Consider the following 13,786-nt stretch of genomic DNA (forward strand, 5'->3'; position numbering starts at 1 on the left):
CATCCAAATCAGCTGTTGGCCTTTTATCTCAAATGAAATATCTGTTTTATGAAAGTTAGAAGGTAGAGAGTGTTGTTGACCCCGTGGAAAAATATTTTCTATGTTTGTTATGTTGTTACCAGTGAAATGCGGTGGAAATACCTTGTTGCTGCCTGATAATTCACAGAACATTAAATGAGTGGGAACAGTTTGCATATTGCCAGCTAGTTTCCCTTTTATGTTCCAGGTCACATTGTGCATTCACCTTGCTCTTGTCCTTCACACTTAAGCTGAACAAGAACATCATTGCATTCTAATGTATTCTGTTGCACTAGAATGTGGTATTCTGTTTCATGCTAGTACAATAGTCCTTCTGTGGTTGCCGATTCTTGTAAAATACAAAGTAGCAAAAGGGCTGGATGCTTCTCAGGGTAAGGTCAAAGCTGGACAAGAAAAACATAAAACGTTTAAGTCCATGAAACTTAAGATACTGGACATGAAACTCAGAGTGTGACCTGTGGGCTGGTGAGTTCCAGATTCAAACCTCAGTTCAGCCACAGACTCACTGGGTAGTGTTAGGCAAACTGCTGTCTCTCAGCATTGCCCCCCCAAAAAAATTACCTTTAATAGGGGGTTAATAATAATGAGATACTGTGCAGGATTCCATTAAGGAATACAGGGACAATGGCCTCATTCACACAACACACTAAGCCAAATATTAGCTTAGTGAGACTGCCCTGCTCCTCTGCGATCCTTTCCGCTGCTGGGCCATGCTGAGCAGGGCCTGTTGTCCCAACTGGGACTCGTGGTTACGGCTCTTGGTTAGTGAGGAGAGAGCTTAAGCACAAGTCGTTTGGACAATATACAAAGACAGTCTCACTTAACTAACGTTTGGCTTGCCCTGGCCTGGTTTGCATGACACACTGTGTAAAGCACTTTGAACACTCAAAAAAACACTGTACTAATAGGTGGTGGTTTCAGATACAACCAAGTTCCTTAGTTTGCAAGCTCTTAAATCTCAGGTTATTTTATGGTAGTCTGTGTTTGCTAATTCTTTGTTTGCTTCCTAACAGCAGTCACTTGTTCAATGTGTTTTAGGTTAGCAAAGCTGCCTGTATCCTCACAAGTCAGACCTTGATGAGGCTACTGAGATCCAGAGAGGCGGCATCTGCTGTTGATGTGAAAACCTGGCCAACCATCATTGATACAGGTAAGAGAGCTACTGGTCTGTCTAGCTGTTCTAGTTACTTGTTAGCCATATTCATAGAGGAGAGGGATTTCTCACCAATACCACAATTGTTGAGCATTCACAGAGAACAGAAGCCATTTAAAGTTTCTAGTTGCTTATTGCCGACTTCAAAATACAAGTCCAAATCTGATTTCACACCTTAGCAAGGTTCTCAAATGATAGAAAATCATTGGTCGTCTGCTTGTAGCCCATATTTCCTTGCGAAGTACTGCATGACATTCTGTTTACTTAAAACAAATAGGCTGATTGATGAAATCAGATTAAGTTCAGAGCAATCAGATACTTCTGCGCCAACCTGGTGATGTGTATGTATGTGTGTGTGTGTGTGTGTGTGTGTGTCCTCATAGGTCATCTTAAAAGTTGAGCCCATTGGCTTCTTGTATGATGTGGGCATTCTCCTTTTCTTAGGCAAATTGTTTTTAGAAAATATGTAAACAGGTCCCAGTTGTAATTTATTTGGAAAACAAAGAGACTACCTTGTAAGTGTGTTGCAAAAGTTAGTTCTATTGCATTCCAGCATCTCCTGCTTGCTTTGTTCCCCAGAGAAGCTCATTTTTAAAGACCACATACAAAATTAATCACTTTCATTTTTTTATCTGCTCCAGATGATTTACCCAGGAAGCGGCTACCTCAGGTCTATAAACCACCAACTCCAGAAATGTTGGCATACCTGGATTTCAGTGTTTCCACAACAGGGATGCTTACAGGAGTGAAGGTACAGTAGTGTCTCGCTAGTCGGTTTTGTGTTTGGGCTCCTGTTCTATAGCCTGAGCCCTAGATGTACCTTAGGGGCTTTCACATCTTTGGCTGCAAGATTATGAATACATTGGACTGGTATGTTACTTAGCACCATACCTCAGTCAATAATTTGAGTGATGTTCCTGGTGTTCCAATGGTTTAAATGAAATTAGAAAGAGCTTAGACCACACAGGAGTTTGTGGCATGCATGCATAGGATAGGTTTCCTTTTGTGGCTTGCCAGCGGTTTACTGCTGCCTGATCCCTGGCTCAGCAGGGACAAAACCAAACCACATTGCAGCATTTATTAAAGATTTTCTTGATTTACAAAGATATGTGCAATGTCTCTCTATCTCTTATTATTTCTTCCCATGTAACTTTTTTTTTTTTAGAAATCAGTTTCATTTGTTGAGACATTAGGAAGAATAGGGGGAAAGAGGTGTGGGGGGGAAAGATGAGTGGGGGTGGGGTCAGGTGATGATGTTTCTATTTTACTTAATATATGTGAGGTTTTGTGTCAGCATTGCTTGTGCTCTGCTGTTCACTTGTGTTCCTTTGGTGGTGAGAGAGGTTGGGGTTGGCCTAAGGTGTGGCTGTTCATTTGGGGTTGGCTGTGGTGGTCTTTGTTTTCATGTGTGAGTGGGGTGGGTGGGTGTTTTGGATCAGGTTAGCCATATTGATTTGTATGCCGTTGGTGGATTTTTATCATTGTCTTGTTGGGCTGTGTATGTGATAGAACTGAGCAGTGTTGATGTTAGAGTGGACCTGTCTGATGCCATGGACTATTCCTGTGGCACACTGGGCAGTGGGATGGTCACCATTAGCCTTTGCAAAGCTATCCTATGCTGCGGGAGAGCAACAGCATCTCAGTAGTCTGAGAATTGGGAGAGCATATTAAAGACTTGGATTTCTTGCTCGGGCACAGACTGCCTGTGCAAGGCTGAGCAAAAGTCCTTTGTCTCCCTGAGCTCCGTTTCCCCCCCCCCCCCCCCGTGCACTTGTTCATACCATGAGGACAGTAATCCTTTCCTGCCTTTCTTAACAAGAGACTTTGAGGGTGTCTATGATGGAAGCAAGCAGCTCTGGATGCTGCTATGAAGAAAGCAGCACCAATCTATACTAAGGCATGATTCTGGGCTTGCTTTCCTGGTTTAGTGAAATAGTTAAACTAATGCTTTAAATAATCAGCATCACTTAACCTCACAATGTGTTTTCTCATGGGCATACATGTAAGGTTGTATTTATTAGGTTCTTGCTATTGTGCCACCTGGATTCACTAACCCCCCCCCCTCCCTTTTTCCAGATGTCCCATGCAGCAGTCAGCGCCCTTTGCAGAGCCATAAAACTCCAGTGTGAACTATACTCCTCACGTCAGATTGCCATCTGTTTAGATCCCTATTGTGGACTTGGTTTTGCACTTTGGTGCCTTTGCAGGTAGGAACCAGGATGCAGTTAGAACACGGGTCAGCAAAGTTTTTGTGGCTTGGGCTGGTTCACAGTCCCGCAGACACTGTGGTAGGCCGGAGTGCACGCACAAACAAAAACACTATTTCCGGCGCTCCTTCTGGTACGGAGGAGGCGTTCACAGCTTCGCATTGGCTGCAGGAGCTTCCTGCAGCCAATGGGAAGCCAGCCAGCATCGTAGAAGGCGGTCCCTGCTCTGCTCCGTGCCAGTTTAGCGCGGAAGCTGACCAAGCGGGCGGCAGGGATCCATGGGCCGGTTAAACGACCCCACAAGTGGCCCATGGACCTTAGATTGTCGACCCCTGAGTTAGAAGAATGGATAAACTTGCAGGGGAATGGTCCTTGGCTGGTGTAAACAGGAACACTGGTCTTTGTCTGTTCGAAGGGTCTGATTGGAACACCTGGGGATTTCTGTGAAGTGAATCCAGTTCACATGAGCCAAGAGTACAAGTGCACTGTCTCCTAAACAGCAAGCAAATTTCATCAGCTAGATGTCTTAACATTTGTCTTTGGGCTATTAAGATTGACAGAGGCTTCTCCATACATCGAATCTGAGCAGAGTCAAAATCTTTCCCCCCTTTATATCCTATGTGTTGACACTTTCCCCTTGGGGATTATATGTCTGCAAGGAGATGATGTTTATCTAGTACAAATAATTTAAATGTAGCTTTCCGGATACACACGGAAAAATTCATTTTAGTTGTTCATGAGCTATTCTAAGCCTGAGACCTACATTTGGTGACTCACTTACCCGAAACATTCACAATCCACAAACCTGCAATACCCTGTCCCCTACAGCAGTGCAAACAAGCTGAGCCCCAGAAATCCCTAGGTAATACTGAGATCAGATACCATGGCCAAGGGCCTCTGTGGAGCTATGCAGCAAGGTAAAAATTTATATAAATAGATCTTATAAATAAATGCCGTATAAGAACCACTGATGCTTCTATGGTTAATGGTCTGAACAATCACAACAACTCCCAGCTAATAATAATCTGTCTCAAAAGCTGCTGTATGCCAATAAACCAGGAATTTGCTTGGATTTAGATACCAGTGGGGGCTGGGGCTGGGGGTGGTTTGCATGTGAGCACCAAAGTCACCATCAGGAGAACAGGTTAGGCAGTGCCAAGTGAATGGACTCCATGCACTTCCAAAAACTGATATATATTCTCTTGTCTGTGATCTTCCTTGGCAGCGTGTATTCTGGTCACCAATCCATCTTAATTCCTCCTATGGAGCTGGAATCCAACCTTTTTCTGTGGCTCTCCACTGTAAGCCAGTATAAAATACGGGACACTTTCTGTTCCTACTCAGTCATGGACATGTGTACAAAGGGGCTTGGGAATCAGGTTGATGTTTTAAAGGTAAGAAGCTCAAGCACGTTACAGTAGGTATTGGTGGGAATTTGTTTCCATTTTTAAAAATACATTCTGTTTTTCAGACTATCACAATTGAAAATTTGGATCTCTCTTTCTTTTGTAAGGAGCCTTTTTTCCTTAAGGTTTCTCTGGCTATCTTGTGTAGGCATTTTTGAAATTCAGTTTAGAAATATTGAACACAATCAACTGAGAAATTATTCTGCATAAGCACCATTGAAATGAATGGAGAAGCTGCACAAGAGCTCTGCTATTCGTTTGTGTTCCCGGTGTACTGCCAGTTTAGTTTAAATCTGTGGGAAAGTGCACTTGTTAAATATTTTAAATAAATAAACAGAGTACAGTATCTAACTCAGAAAAGATAGTGGCAAGGGAATGTTAAACGCAGCAGCTCAGAAGGCAGAATCACTACTCTTGAATTTGGGAGTAAAATGGAGCAGCATGGTAGATTTTGCATCTAAAAGTAACAGATGCTGCTAGTTCAGTCCTCTGGTGCAAGATTATTACCTGTTATAGCCAGTTGGTTCATCAAACAAAACTAGTAAGATTTCTGCTGGGGTGGGATCAGAAAAACTCAGCAGCCAATGATTTGCTTCTTAGCATTACTTGGTGTGTTCTGTAAAAATGAGGCCAGTATTCAGGCTTGACCTGCACTTTGGTGTCAACTGGATTTTTGTCAATGGTGAGTTGGGAAGGGTGAGTCATTGGACCCCATTGTTAGAACTTTTTCTTTTTGCTATGTTAGTGTGACCAGATGGATATCTTGCCATTTGCACAAAATGCATATTGTTTTAGTGATTACCCAGCAACCCTGATGGTACATACTGATCTGACTCTTTGAATACAGTTCATATCTTTTGATCCTTCAAGGTTTTTTCTCTTCTGCCATAAAATGCCGAGTGTGCCCTGGACTCCCATATCTGCCTAAAAACTACAGGTTATATGGGAAGGGTAACACTGGAACATTTTGTCCCTACATTTCTAAAGGAGTAGATCAGGAATAATAAACAGATATTGCCGTGCCAGTGATTTCCTAGTGATCAGGATGACAGTGATAGCATAACAGAGAACCTAATTATGCATTGTGGGCTACAAAACCGGGGCACTAAATGGAGGACTGGCTAACATTGTCCTTGCTTTGCCTGTTAGAAGCTAACTCATTTCATTGTGTGTATTGGCAGGCAAGAGGCATTAACCTGTCTGGTGTCCGGACCTGTGTGGTTGTGGCAGAAGAGCGTCCACGTGTTGCCCTTACTCAGTCCTTCTCCAAGCTCTTCAAGGACATTGGCCTCTCACCTCGTGCAGTCAGCACCACTTTTGGGTCAAGAGTCAATGTTGCTATCTGTTTACAGGTAACAGTGAAACCTTGTTGGTTTCCTTATTGGGTTTCAGTCGATGTATCCCCATCCTGCAAATGCAGCCTTTGAAGCTTTTGAAACTCGCTTTGTTCTGATTTACACCGCTATTTTCACTGACCTCTCGACACCTTAGATTGTTTTATAATCTAAGAGCTGTTTTTTCCTGCTGTGAGCATAAACAGTTACATCCACTTACACTGCTGAACAATTCAAGAGATCGCATTTGCTCGAAGGAGCTTCAGGAAGGTTTTTATCAGTCAATAATAATAATAATAATAATAATAATAATAATACAGTCATATCTTGGTTCTTGAACTCCTTGTGACTAAAACATTTTGGCTCCTGAATGCCAGAAGCCTGGAAGTAAGTATTCCAGTCTGCGAGCGTTTTTGGAAAGCTGAAAGTCCTACGCAGTTTCTGCAGCTTCCGATTGAGTGCAGGAAGCTCCTGCAGCCAATCAGAAGCTGCACCTTGGTTTCTGAACGTTTTTGGAAGTTGAGCGGACTTCCAGAATGGATTCCATTCGAGAACCAAGGTATGACTGTAATAATAATTTTATTATTTATACCCTGCCCATCTGGCTGGGTTTCTCTAGCCACTCTCGGCAGCTTACAATGCATAAATAAATATAAAATGAAGTGGGTGACCAATAATAGATGAAAATCCATGTGATCTTTTCTTATATGCCAATATGTGTCACACACAAGACACATACACACATATTTATACACGAGAAAGGGCTGCTCTCTGATGCTTGTCTGTCCTTCTGTGGACTGAGAAAAATGGGGATTGTAATGTTAGTCAGAAGTGTGGAAAGTCTTCCATATATTCTTACGTTTCCAGGAGAAACTATTCCTTGCTCAATACATGCACTCTGAACCTTAGGCATTTGATCATCCACAGAAGAGCTTCTAATTATTACTTGTCTCATTAGGAGTAGGAACTACATACACTTAAAAATAACCTCTGTTAATGTTTTAGGGAACCTCAGGGCCTGATCCTACCACGGTGTACGTGGATCTGAAATCCTTAAGACATGACAGGTACTACTATATTTATCTATTTATGTATTTGTTTATGTTGTTATTCTGTAACCAAGATTGATGATGCAGATGCACAGTGATTTCTCAGATTTGTGAAAACGCCACTGAATTTGAACAAGCTGGTGTTTACCTTCTATAAGGTAATGGCAAGCAGTTTGGAGAGAGCGCAAGGCCTCTGAAAAAGAGAGGAAGGGTGAGAAGCTGGGTAGAAGAAACCACACACACACAAAAATCATTCACAGACAGTTGTTCTCATTCTTTGCCTAAAGTCAATTATTCACCAGTGTCTCCACCAACTCCATAGTATTTAACATCCCATATCTGAAGAACTCACCCTCCCTCCCCAAAAAAGTTACAGTACAGTATTACAAAAACCAAATAGTGAATCTCCTCTGCCAGTTTTTTTATTTACCTACTTCCCTGGTTGGTCTTGATGACCAGGAATTCCACACAGGCAGGTGCATGGAATTCCCTGCAGGTGAGTGTGTGGGCTGGCAAAAGAGGAACAGAGCAGCCTGTCCCTCCTTTAGCTAATTTGCTTGGCTTTCATGCTGGCCTTGAGGGGAAGGAAGCCCCTTCCCCTGTGAACAGCAAAGAAGCTGAGCGAGTTGGCAAAGGAGAAACAGTGCTCAGTTTTTCTTTTGCAAACTCTGGTGTGTTTCCACTTTCCCTTCCTTGCTATATAGGAAGTGTGATAGGAATTTTGAGGTCTTAGATATATGTTAAATGTTCATAAGTGTACCAACCAAGCACGTACATAGATCAGCACTGGAAGACCAATCCGGGACCATTTTTGATTCCCAAACTGTCCCAAACTGACCAAATGTTTTCTCTGCAAGGTCAAAGGAAAATGGAAAATCCTCCCCATTGTCTTTTCCTTCACAAATCCTGTCTTAAGGGTATTTCTGTGTTTGAATAGGGTGTGAGCCTGTGACATGGCCCAGGAACTAAGTACAGTGGTACCTCGGGTTACATACGCTTCAGGTTATAGATTCCACTAACCCAGAAAGTGTGCTTCAGGTTAAGAACTTTGCTTCAGGATGAGAACAGAAATCGTGCTCTGGCGGCACGGCAGCAGCAGGAGGCCCCATTAGCTAAAGTGGTGCTTCAGGTTAAGAACAGTTTCAGGTTAAGTACGGACCTCCGGAACGAATTAAGTACTTAACCCGAGGTATCACTGTATTTATCATTACAAAGGACTGGCCAGGCTCCCCAATCAAGTAACCTGCCAGACAGGAGATAAATGATAGGAGAAAAACAACATTCAAATTTCTGTTTTAGACCGTCTTTTCTGTGATGTAGGTAGGATGCATCTGGGGGGTGGTCTTAGGTTACACTCCTTCTGTGATGTTTCTGGGGGTGGTCTTGATCTACAGGGTGGCAATTTCAAAAGTCCATATAAGGCCTTGCACGTCATTGTTCTGGGTTCCTCCTCCCTCCTTCGTGTGGTGAGTGAGGACCCTGTTGCAACAGATCAGTAAAGATCAGGCTTACTAGCTGCTTTACTTCTCAATATTCTCTGGTTGGCCTCTGTTATTTTCTCCTACCAATAGGGAACCTACGTAAGGACTCTATATGGGCTCTTGGATACCCTATAAGGGAAAAGGGCAGATTTTTGTTTACAACAGAAGGAAAGTGGAAACACACCGGAGCAGGCATGGACAAGTGGAGCAATCCAAGACACAGGGGGCAGACTGTATTAAGCATTAAGCTGTATTTCTAGTCTAGCCTGCACCGTTTTTTACTTGCCTGCTTTTTATTCATAAGAGTTAAATGTTTTGCAGGCTAGCAGCTTTTGTGGGACTTGCTAACTGGGCTGTCGTTTGCATTTGCCCTAATCCGCAGTGTTCTGGTTCCAAGTAGTCCAGCTAATGCTGTTTTACCAGCCTTTCCCTCCCTCGTTTGCTCCATAGGCATCAGAAACTATTGTTCAGAAGTAGCTGCTCTTTAGGTCTTGGGTGCTGGACTGTGATTGATTCATTTACACACACACACACACACACACACACACACACACACACTGACATGGCTTGAATCTGAACTGGAAGAAAGCTCTGGGCAGTATTCACCTACAAACCCTGTCATCAGAAGTTCTGTGCAAGAGCTTCTGCTTACATGGCAGAGGTCCCCCCAGCTCTTCTGCCCTCCATCCAACCCCCCCCCCCCGAAAAGTACACAGGGCAAGGGGGGGGGGATTGTTCTGTCTGGGAAGCTGATATATTTATGCATTTGTAATAGCATAACGTTGAACTCCACTTTTTGCTTGGCTACATTAAAAAGTTGTCCAGAATACTGAAAGGTAGGGTTGCCACCTTTCTTCTGACAATATACAGGGTGGGGTGGTGGTGGGGAGACCCCCCCCCCAGTCTGGTGCTGAAGTGACTTCAAAGCAATCCATTACAATCTATTGCAGCCTAACAGGATCGCCTCTCTGGAATTTGTCATACACAGGCACGCACACCCACCCATGAATTTGCAAATTTGACTGTCCAGAAAGACAAACTGTACATACAGGACAAACTGTATCCTTACAGGACATAACATTTTACATTGAAATATGGGATAATCCTGTATTCTACAGGACAGGTGGCAACCTTACTGGAAAGGTACTTTTATCATTTACTTACTAAACTACAAACACATGCATTAAAAAAATTATTCCATCTATTTCTCCAGAGTGCGGTTAGTCGAAAGAGGTGCTCCACAGAGCCTGCTGCTCTCAGAGTCAGGCAAGGTAATGTCACATCTGTTTGTGAGTTGTCTTGGCACGCAACCAGACAGCTCTGGGGCCTTGAGAAATGTTTCCTGCATGCCTGTAGAATAAGGGGACAATGGAACAAATTCAGGCTTTATTTGCATGTGATAGAGAACTGCTAAACAAACTCCTCTCTGTGTTATCACAAAGGTTGTTTCACAGATTTGGTGTATTTGGGACTGAAAGTTATCCTTTTGGTGCCATTTGACACATTACATTTATTGTAGCTTGTACTGAATATTTTTTTAATATATGAATTAGACTGGCTGAAGTAATGTCTCTGAGTTAGATTTAGAATAGGGCTTCTCTCTGTGTGTTTTTCACCTGAGCTGGTGTCAGGTGGGCAACAATAGTTATCCTAATGAAATATACCTCTTCTTTGCTATAAAATGCCCTATTCTAATTGCTTACATTATATTTGTGGGCATCAGAGCTGCATCATAACCTGAAAAGTTTTTTTTAAATAAATTTTTATTGGATTTTCACATTTTATAAAGACACACACACAGAAACAGACAAAGACAAAACATGTATAATTTCGTATCCTTACTTTCCTAACCCTCTTTCCCTGACTTCCCCCCACCCCCCCTCATACATCCCAATTTCCATAGTTAGTTCAGCAAGTTCTTATCCCTCCCTTTAACCTATTCTTGTTGTGTTTAAACTTGATTCCTTTTATTTGGCCAAATTTTACTTATCCCATTCTCTTATATACATTAAATTCTTTTTCTAAGGTCGACCTAGGTTCTCATACCATAAATTTCCCCTTTTCATACCCTGAAAAGTTGAAGACAGATTTGTAAAACCTGAGTCACTAATACAGAAGCCAATTTTCAAGCCTACTTTTCATCTCTCTTAGATACTGCCTGGGGTCAAAGTGATAATTGTTAATCCTGAGACCAAAGGACCAGTTGGGGATTCTCACCTTGGAGAGGTATTTTCTGCCTTTGTTTTATGTATTTGATCCAGTTCGGTCTTGAAGAGCTCCATTTTGTTTCACAAGGGTGTTCAGTTGATCATTTCACATTTTTGCAAGCTGAAAATTTGCATACCAGTGTTAAAGGCAAGTGTTTTGTTCAGCTGGCTGTGTTTGCATGTGGGCATCTTTTGAATCTCAAATCAAAGTAAATACGTTTTAGAAAATTGCATCCATTCTGAATGAAGCTGCGTTCCAAAGAACACCTATACATGTTGGCAGGTTTGAATTTAAAGGGTTTTGCAGGTCAAATGTGCATTTGTATTTTAGCTTTTTCCTTTCACTTCAGCCTGTTTTATTGCAAGACATGTCTTTGTTTGATCTCCTTTAAGTATCAAGTTCTGTGTTTCTCAACTTTGCAGATCTGGGTGAATAGCCCCCACACTGCCAGTGGTTACTACACAATCTATGATAATGAAACCCTCCAAGCAGATCATTTCAACACCCGCCTGAGCTTTGGTGACGCTGCCCAAACTCTCTGGGCACGAACAGGGTACCTTGGATTTGTACGCCGAACTGAGCTCACAGCAGCCAGTGGAGGTAGGACAAGACAGTCCTTTTCCCCTTGGGAGAAGGTTCATAAACTTTGGATTGCAGTGTGCAGATAACTTGGGGGGGGGACATTTTGCAGCTAGCTTATCCCTGAATTCCTTTGTGTTTTTTTCAGAACATGTACCTGTTTTTCTTGCAAGGGCGTTCCCAATTTCATGGAATAATGTGATCTAAAATATATATATATTGTGTAGCTTCTTTCTTAGCTATTGGTATTTAGGGTGAAATTATTATAGCAGGGGGGTGGGGCAGGGGAGGAAAAAAGGGCCACTCTCTGAGCATTGCTTGTGATTGGTGGCTGAGGCCAGAGACCCAAAGGGGGTGGAGCAATGGATGTGACCCGTACCTTTTTGTACAGCAGGCTACAGCTGTGCAGAAGTCAGTGGTTTCTGCACACACATACCCTTCTCCATCCAAGCAAGCAAAGAGGCATTGCAACGGTTTAAGGACCCTTTCCAGCTAGACAAAAAACCACAAGGAGGGTACAGAGAAGGGCAGGGGGTGGGCTGGAGTCCAGAAGCCAGATAGAGAAGCCTTAAGGGTCCCTACCACCACGGGTGTAGCCAGGATTATTGTTAGGGGGGCGGGACTTTTGTTGAGGCAGAACCAATGTTAAGTATGGCCCCCCCTTGGCTACACCCATGCCCACCACTACAACAGAGGGCAAATCTTTTATTGCTTATTTCTAACAGAACTGCCTCATTTTTTCCATTTATAATTTTTTTTTGGGGGGGGGAGAAGTGAAGTTTTTAAATTATTATTTCACTTTATAATGTACATATTGTCTCATAATGTAATTATTGAGGGCATTTTTGCTATCCTCACAATCACTTACTAACTCTGTTTTAAAGAATTTAATATTTATTAATATTTATTCTTCCCCCCCCCCTCCAGAACGCCATGATGCACTGTATATCGTAGGGGCATTGGACGAAACTCTTGAACTACGGGGCTTGCGCTATCATCCAATTGACATAGAGACCTCAGTTTCTCGGACGCACAGGAGCATTGCTGAATGGTAAGGCACTCTGAAGCTTGTGTCCCATCCCCCACCCCCAACATTGAAATGAAAATGCATTATTGTTAAGGTAAAGGTTTGGAAGTATAACACAGGGACACCAATTGTAACAGCAGGATCATAGCAATCTGGATTCTTGGCTTTTCCATCTACACAATGGGACACTACTAAGCTGGGGCTAATACTAGTTTTGAGCTTTGGATGACAACTCCAAACATTCTCTCTTCAGTGCTGGAATGCAATGTACTGCAAAACATTAAGGTTCATTTCACATGTTACACAACAACAGACCCAAGTATGCCACAGAACATATACTGGTCAAAGAGCGGCAGTCAATCCCATCTCTCTAAGGGGAATACTTGTATTATACACGTTTTCAGATTCCTGTTAGCTGCATTCACCCTTAACATTATCAGGTGTACATTTAAAGCACATTGTGGGTGCATTTCCCCCCTGTGTAATGCATGGTGTAGGGACATGGGTGGCGCTGTGGTCTAAACCACTGAGCCTAGGATTTGCCAATCGGAAGGTTGGCGGTTCGAATCCCCACGATGGGGTGAGCTTCCGTTGCTCAGTCCCAGCTCCTGCCAACCTAGCAGTTAAAAATCATGTCAAAGTGCAAGTAGATAAATAGGTACCACTCCGGCAGGAAGGCAAACGGCATTTCCATGTGCTGCTCTGGTTTCACCAGAAGCAGCTTAGTCATGCTGGCCACATGACCCGGAAAAACTGTTTGCAGACAAACGTCGGCTCCCTCGGCCTGTAAAGCGAGATGAGCACCGCAACCCCAGAGTCATACGCGACTGGACTTAACTGTCAGGGGTCCTTTACCTTTACCTTTTAATGCATGATGAGCTTTGAATTTTAAATTAGGTGCACTAAATGAAACGAGGAAGCACCCATCTACTTCAAATTGTTGTCTTCAGAGGATGCATAGACTTGTATCCAAAGATTTGGTGACAGTTTGGGCCACATAAAGGGCTTCTAAGAGAAAAAAGCATATCAAGATCTAGTTGCTGGAAAATAAAGGGCAACATATTCCAAAGGTGCAATGTTTTTTAAGTGTACAGTGGTACCTTGGGTTACATACGCTTCAGGTTACAGACGCTTCAGGTTACAGACTCCGCTAACCCAGAAATAGTACCTCGGGTTAAGAACTTTCCTTCAGGATGAGAACAGAAATCGCGCAGCAGCAGCGCGCTGGCAGCGGGAGGCCCCATTAGCTAAAGTGGTGCTTCAGGTTAAGAACAGTTTCAGGTTAAAAACGGGCCACCGGAAC

The 13,786-nt window shown here is 42.9% G+C and overlaps 1 protein-coding gene across 1 annotated transcript in view; it reads left to right on the forward strand.

Moving 5' to 3' along the window:
* DIP2B (disco interacting protein 2 homolog B) overlaps positions 1-13,786 on the forward strand; it is a 182,034-nt gene that overhangs the window by 163,902 nt on the left and 4,346 nt on the right. The window contains exons 28-37 of the mRNA XM_081899067.1: positions 1,078-1,189; positions 1,834-1,943; positions 3,269-3,399; positions 4,625-4,793; positions 5,987-6,157; positions 7,145-7,206; positions 9,883-9,940; positions 10,821-10,895; positions 11,300-11,477; positions 12,384-12,507. Coding sequence (XP_081755193.1) covers positions 1,078-1,189; positions 1,834-1,943; positions 3,269-3,399; positions 4,625-4,793; positions 5,987-6,157; positions 7,145-7,206; positions 9,883-9,940; positions 10,821-10,895; positions 11,300-11,477; positions 12,384-12,507 — 1,190 coding nt within the window. The remainder of the gene's footprint in view (positions 1-1,077; positions 1,190-1,833; positions 1,944-3,268; positions 3,400-4,624; positions 4,794-5,986; positions 6,158-7,144; positions 7,207-9,882; positions 9,941-10,820; positions 10,896-11,299; positions 11,478-12,383; positions 12,508-13,786) is intronic.

Source organism: Podarcis melisellensis (assembly GCF_964234715.1).
Source record: "Podarcis melisellensis genome assembly, chromosome: 2".
Classification (NCBI taxonomy): Eukaryota; Metazoa; Chordata; class Lepidosauria; order Squamata; family Lacertidae; genus Podarcis; species Podarcis melisellensis.